The following is a 7,431-nucleotide window of genomic DNA, read 5'->3' as shown; positions in this document are numbered from 1 at the left end:
TTCTTGGTTCATTGAGTTTCTGAGGAAAGAAGCAATGTCACGTCTTGCTAAAGCTCCCAGGGTCTCTTCTGAGAGTCCTACCAAGTCATGAGCTGTCCCTCAAGCCTCACGCTTCGAGCAGTCTCTTCTTCAAGCCCTGCCACCCAAGGGGGAGAGCGCACTTTCAGTCGGTGCCACTGCTTTATATCGAGTTCCCTGGGACAGTTTCTTCATGGTAATTGTGCCATCTGGGAAGGAACTAGGGGAGTTGGTGAGAACTGGAGGGCCTCAGAAAACTGGGTCCTGGGGGCTGGAGAGATGGCTCAGTGGTTAAGAGCCCTGACTGTTCCTCCAAAGGTATGGAGTTCAATTCCCAGCACCCACATGGTGGCTCACAATCATCTGTAATGAGATTTGGCGCCCTCTTCTGGCCTGCAAGCAGATATGCAGGCAAAACACTGTATACATAATAAATAAATAAATCTTGAAAAAAAAAAGAAAAAAAACTGGGTCTCCAAGGATTAGCAGTATCCTTAAGTTCATGACACTAGCAAGTAATCAGGTTCAAAGTTGGTGTGTTTGCCTGGGGCAGTGCTGGTGACCAGCCATGGTGTCCAGGCCCACTGGGATTCTTTTCTCACTGGTCATGGATGCCGGCTGACATTTCTGTGTGAGAATCCTATTTCCACAAGACACTTTGAGGAAATGACATTGTGGATGAATGGACCACAGGTGGTGTTTTCCACTTAATGTTTCCTATGCCAACATGAAGGACCCTGGAAAAATTCTGCAGAAAGAAATTCGTTAGGTAGGTGTATTCAGTGTTCCCCAAGACTCTGACCATGGAAAACAATCATCTATGTAATACCCGTAGACTGAGTACCTTGTCTCTGAAATCCTTGAGACCTAGGGTGTCCTAGGTTTGAGGGTCACCTTCCCAATTCAGAATATTTACATATACCCAATTGATGGAGGAAGGTCATTGGTTAATTAAATAAAGAAGCTGCTTGCCCTGATAGGTTAAAACATAGGTGGGAGAAGTAAACAGAACAGAATGCCGGAAGGAAGAGGAAGTGAGGTAAGATGCCTCAGAGAGAGATGCCTTGCTCCCGGCTCCCAGGCAGACGCCTCAGAGAGACACGAGGCTACACTCTTGCGGGCAGAGGTGAGAGCTCTGCTCTCTGAGGCACATGCGATGAAGCTCCGACCCAGGATGGACGTAGGCTAGAATCTTCCCGGTAAGCGCACCTAGGGGCGCTACACAGATGATTAGAAATGGGCTAAATTAATATGTGAGAATTAGCCTAGAAGAGGCTAGATAGAAATGGGCCAAGCAGTGTTTAAAAGAATATAGTGTCCTTGTAATTATTTCGGGTAAAGCTAGCTGGGTGGCGGGACACAGCCCACCGCTTATATTACTACACCCAATGGTATATCTTGGATGGGGCATAAGTCTAAACTTGAATTCTGTCTGTGTCACGAGCATCTTACCCACATAGCCTAAAGGCAAGTTTCAGTATTTTAAGTGACTTCTTGTGCATGCAGCAAGGCTCTACTGTGTAGAATTCTCCACATGCAACATTACATCAGGAAGTCCTCCACTTTGGAGATGTCTAGATTTTAGAGATTTGGGTTAGGCATGCTTGCCTTGTATTAATATACTACAAAGCACACCTTGGAAAAAATAGCTTTTATTATTGCACAGAGAAGATGAATGATTCAACAAAGGATCCAACCGTGTCTCTCTGGTCTGTCAGTAGGTTGGGACCAGGGGCTTCCCTTCAGCGAGGACGGCTATGCTCAGAGTCACCTTCCCATCCGCCTGCCATCTGAGCCCACCATGTGTCTGCTCACAGATAAGGCTACTCTCATGCTCACCCCATGCTACAGGAAGAACACCAACATGGCTTCTTTCAGCCACAGCCTAGCCCAAGGTCATGTCTCTACAGGATACTTCCAGGATGGAGCCTGTGTGCTTCCTTATCTTCTTGGTTCCTGTCCCAGGGATGTTTGCTGCTGTATGAGTTACCTTTCCACTGCCGATGGAAGCAACAGAAGGTTTTATTTCAGCTCATGGCTTGGGTGCACAGCCCATCATGACAGGGAGATCACGGAGGCAGGAGCCCTAGGTGGTAGGTGATAAAGCACGGGGAGGTGAAAACTGGTGAAAACCAGCGCTCAACTGGTTTTGTCCTTGGTCTGAATCTGTAGCTCATGGAATGGTCCTTACAACCATGGTGGGTCTACCCTCCTTGATTTCCTTTTTCTGGAACAATCCTTAGAGACATACCCAGAGGTGTGTTTCCATAGTGATTCTGAATCCGATCAATTAGACAGTAAAGACTCACTCACCAGCCCACAGGTATTTGTCTAGAGCCCGTTAGAGAGCAGACCCGCCTGCGTATCGTGAGAAACACTAACATCTTGGATGTATTTTTCCTTGCTGTATTCTGTCTCCACTTTGGGAATTTTAACCTTTTAGAGGTCAGGAAGAGATGCCACCTCAACCTCTGTCTTCTCAGCCACCTCTGTGCTGAATCCAGGGTATATGCCAACTCAAAGCTTGACCATTTAAGTATGAGAGCATAAACACTCCTGTAGGCTGCATGGTTCAGTGTGGGTGAGAGAAAATCAATGCTGCAAATCTCTTAATTCATTACTAAAGCCATTCCCCTGACCCAAGCAGCGAAGAATGATGCAGAGACAGAAATGGATAGCAAGTGAATTGCATGCCACTGTCGGAAGCGTGGTGCTCCCGGAAGAGTTAGAGCAACTGTCAAAGTCCCCCGATGTGTCCATTTTTATCAGTTCTGATGGTGATGCAATGCTGTTAGAAAATCAGGTCTCATCTTCGCTTCTGAGCTCATCTGAATAATGCTGGCGAGGGGAGGGAGGAGCGGGATGAGACAGCCCTGGACCCGACTGTATAAATTTGAAAGAGGTAAGGGCGGGACAGCCTGGCCTTCTCAGCTTGCCCAGTGCAAGGCAGGGTGGAAGGAGGTTAGAGGTACCGGAGTGGGCAGTGTTTGTCTTCACCCCAACTGATCATGAGAGGTACCGTGCAAGTCTTCATCGTGTTCCTTCTAGCAACTGTGTCCCACTGTGCGGTGATCACAGGGGTAAGTTTCTAGTCTTTTCCATAGGCTTGGGTCGGGGGCTGAGATCAGGGTTCTGCACGGACTGTGAACTGAGAACCAGGAAGGCGCTGCTGCTCCAATTCACCTAAAGCAAAGGGATTTGGGAGGTGCCTGGGAGTGGGGATGCATATAATCTGCAGATGGGTCAGACTTCACTCTGATAGATAGAGTTGGGTCTTGAGAAGTTGTATTTAAATATAAGGTTATCTAAAGTACATTGGGAGGGCACTGGGATTTTGACATCGAGTCTTTAGTACAATGAAGATTCTTGGCAGCGTGCCATAGGAAGTTCTTTTACAAGATGGATTCGTTCCCCTTCCAAGTCCCATTTGTCTTGTGTACACCTTGGTTTCAATCTACGCCTGGCCCTCTTGTCCATGTTATTCCAGAGCGTGCTGGTGAGGCTCAGGGCAGAAGCACAGAGTCTGCTTTTGCTGTTAGGAAGAGTGCGCCAAACACCCTTTATCCTTTAGTGGGCCCCTAGGGCAAGATGGGTGCCACCAACACCTCCTTTCACCCTTTAGTGGGTCCCCAGGGGAAGATGCAGAGAGGTCTGGGGGTGGTGAGGCACCCCTTAATAAAGAGCACAAAGAGAGAAGGATTGAGTTAGTCCAATGCAGTGAATGAATGGGGTGAATTATGGCCCAATGAACACTTGGTCAGAACAGTGTTGGGGGGGAAGGAATCTGGGAGTGCTCAGCTCCCCCATTTCCCATGTCCCTTTGATGTCCCTCTTCTGACTCCAGAAAGATACCAGGTCCTTGAAAAAGTTTTTACGGCCCAACAAACATCTCCGCTCATGCAATAATCCAAATCAGACCAAATCCAACCAAATTAGAAAAAGCCCAGGTTTAATGGATGCCAGTGTTCCTGGGTGGCCCCCCATGGATGGAGACAGGAAGGAAGACCGGAAAAACCATGGAGAGGGGAAAGGAAGACCGGGAAGACCATGCGTTCATTCTCTGGGTGGCAGTTTAAGTAGCCTGTGGGAATGGTCTTGAGCCTCTCTGGGGAGGGGTCACCCCTTGGAGACCCCTCTTGGAGGTGGAGTCTGGACTGCAGCAACTCTCAGGGCAAAAGGCTTGGGATGGAAAGTTTCACCCAAACATTTCAGACTCCTTGGATATAGGGGTGCTCAAGGGCTGGGGTGAAGCCTGAATTCAAACATTCCAGACTCTTTGGGTATAAGGATGTTAGGGGCTGAGGTGACGCTTTCAACCAAACAGTCCTGATCTCTCCACACTCCCTTGCACCTTAGATGATGACAATCCAGGCTGTAGGTCCCAACCTCCCAGAGTGCCATGCCTGCCACCTGTCAGGAGAGAAGAGTCCGGGAGGGACCTACTTCCCTCACCCTCAGTGCTCAGGGTGCTGGCTTAGGTGTGAGCCGTGCCCCTGCTGGGTTAGAGAGTAACTGCTGGTGACTGCCACCTGTACCTTCTCTGGTGGCACCCTGACCTCCTCACCTGGAAAAGTCTGGAGCTTCTGACTCCTGTCATGGCCCACGCTGGCAGCCTGAAGGTGTTCTGTGGCTTCCTACTGGAGAAAAATGAAACTCAGCTTCCAACTTGAACTCTGAAGCCACTTAACCTCTGTGCCCTGTGGCCAGGTTGGCTATTTCTCCACTAGGCCCTACTTGCTTTCTTGACTCTGGCTCTGGGGTAAAGTGTGCTTGTTTGACATTTCCTTATATAGGCATTAACCCAGCAGGTCCAAGCAGCCCAAATCATAAGGATCCGTGTCAGGAGCCCAGAGAGGCCAGCAGAGAAACATTGGGGGAGATACCTGTCCACCAGGCTCCTGTGGGTTAGGTGGTGGGAGACCTGCAGAGAAACAACTGATAATGCCTTCTGGAGGACAAAGATTCTCCCCTGAGATAACTCAGCAATGGTCATTCAGGGCTTTGGACCACCAAGGATTCCCTCCCTTCTCTTCCCCTCCCCTCCCCTCCCCTTCCCTCTTCCCCTCCCCTCCCCAGGGAGTTCTAATTCAGTCAATTGTGCTGCTGTTGACTGATATTTGAAAAGCCAGTCTTTTAACAGGCCTTTTCGGGGGTGAGGACTGCCTTGCCTCTGAGTTGGGCTGGTTCCCCAGGTTGAGGTCGGGTACTTTGCTAAGACCGAGTGTCCTGCCAAGCAGTGGTGTTTCAGCCGTGAGTCCTGTTAATCCTGGGCTCTTAGTCACTTCCTCCAGACCCTGCCAAAGATGGCTTAGCATTCCTTTTCCTTTTTCCCTTGGGTGGCACTAACAGGCCGGCCCTCTCTCTCTCTCCTGTAGGCCTGTGAACGAGATGTCCAGTGTGGAGCAGGTACCTGCTGTGCTATCAGCCTGTGGCTGCGGGGGCTGCGGTTGTGCACCCCACTGGGTCGGGAAGGAGAGGAGTGCCACCCAGGAAGCCACAAGGTACTCTGCTGGCACTGCGTGGGCATGTGTGTGAATGAGCATGGGCATGCGTGTGAAGGGGCATGGGCATGTGTGTGAACGAACATGGGCATGTGTGTGAAGGGGCATGGGTATGCATGTGAACAGACATGGGTATGCATGTGAACGAGCATGGGTATGTGTGTGAACTAGCATGGGCATGCGTGTGAACAGGCATGGGCATGTGTGTGAAGGGGCATGGGTATGCATGTGAACAGACATGGGTATGCGTGTGAACAGGCATGGGCATGTGTGTGAAGGGGCATTGGCAAGCAGGCAGGGATCTTGGAGCCTGGATCCAGCTCAGACCAGGGAGTCTGAGGCTTCTGATGATGATATGCAGAAGATTAATACTGCGCCCTTCCAGTGGATCCAGCCTGACCCAAGGAAGGAAAGCAGCAGCCCTGGGGTTGCGACTCCAGGCAGCAGCCTTACCTAAGCCTACAGCTACTGTTTGGACACTGGTTTGGGTGGTGACATTGTCCACTTGCACTCTTCTAGACAGGCTGGAGACACAGTTATGGTTTGACCTTTAAAGCATTCCTGGGTTTTCATTAGCAAGCTGAGGAACTACAGCAGATCATGTGACTTGCTCAAGGAGCCGTCCTGAGACAGCTGGGACTAGAATGGAGTTTTCTGAAGTCAACCAGAGACCTAGGCTACTGGTAAAGGGTACAGCTTCCTTGTTTTTGTGGAATGGTGACACCAATCACACAAGCTGCCAGCCCTTCAGGCCAGCCACCCTTAGCTGTTATGTTTAATGGGAGCAGGGTAATTAACCCTGAAGTGATAGATTTCAAAAGATTCTCAAATACCCTTTGCTTTTTGGAACAGAATCTAAGAACATAAAATGGCCCCCTATATGGTGTTGAGGCTACAGCAAAGAACTTTCTTGAAGAGGGATTTCTTCTCTGTGCCCTAAGAAGCTAACTCTGGGCACAAGACAGCCAAGAGGCTCTCCGCTTTGGGAGGGTCGGGGATGTAGCTGCAAATTGTAGCCTCTGGAGGGTGGGGCCGCTAAAGGGTAGCGGCTTTGCTGGACCTACAGCCACACCCAGTTCCCCTTAGCAGTCTTTCGGGGTCTGTGACTCGTCTGTACAAGCTCCAGTGCTCCCTGGAGTCAGAGAATCTTCCAGCCGCCTCTTCCAATTCCCCTCAAGGCCACCGATTTGTCCCTAACCACCTCGGGCTCAGGAAGCTGAAAGCTGACTGGCTCTGCCACCCTCATTGCCTTGGGCTATGAAAGATGGCTCAGCATGATTCACGCATTAACCAAAAACAAATGCCGAGCACTTCCTACAGGCCATTTGTCCTCAGTAAGTTTTCAATAAGTAAATGGTCTTAGTCTTTTTATAGCTATATAGTCAGATAGGAGCTATTAACCCACTTTATGGATGATAAAATCAAAGCACAGCCAGGGTAAATAGGTAGTCAGTTGTCACAGATATGGTAAACAGAAGGTCTGGGATTTGAACCCAGGTAGTCTGGACCAAGCCTCCTTATCACTCTATTTAAAACCCTGTGGAGGCTGGTGAGTTGATTCAGCAGGTAAAAGCACTTGCTATGAAAACACGGTGCTCCGAGTTCGATCCCTGGAGCGTATATAAAGGTGGAAGGACACAACAGACTTCCCAAGTTGTCCTCCGACCTCCACAGGCATGCTCTCCCTCACACATATGACACACGTATAAACAAATATCCTTTCAAATACTGGGGGAACCTTGGGTGTCCAGCGGTGCTCTTTGATGTGAGCCACTGGATAAAGAGGGTGTTTGTCCCTTCACAGCTATCTGTAGGTCCTGTCCTCAGAGCTGAGGACACCAGGGAGTAAGCAGAGAGATTCAGTTACCAGAGGTGTGAGAGTGTTTGCAATCGTGTGTGTGTGTGTGTGTGT

General features: G+C 49.7%; 1 protein-coding gene across 1 annotated transcript in view; it reads left to right on the top strand.

The window, feature by feature from the left end:
* The first annotated feature begins 3,026 nt into the window (after positions 1–3,026).
* Positions 3,027–7,431, top strand: part of Prok1 (prokineticin 1) — a 5,359-nt gene continuing 954 nt past the window's right edge. The window contains exons 1-2 of the mRNA XM_005367835.2: positions 3,027–3,098; positions 5,394–5,519. Coding sequence (XP_005367892.1) covers positions 3,027–3,098; positions 5,394–5,519 — 198 coding nt within the window. The remainder of the gene's footprint in view (positions 3,099–5,393; positions 5,520–7,431) is intronic.

The sequence above is a fragment of the Microtus ochrogaster genome, unplaced genomic scaffold (assembly GCF_000317375.1).
Source record: "Microtus ochrogaster isolate Prairie Vole_2 unplaced genomic scaffold, MicOch1.0 UNK25, whole genome shotgun sequence".
Lineage (NCBI taxonomy): Eukaryota > Metazoa > Chordata > Mammalia > Rodentia > Cricetidae > Microtus > Microtus ochrogaster.
Note: the sequence above shows the minus strand (reverse complement) of the source record. Positions and strands in the feature narration are given on the sequence as shown.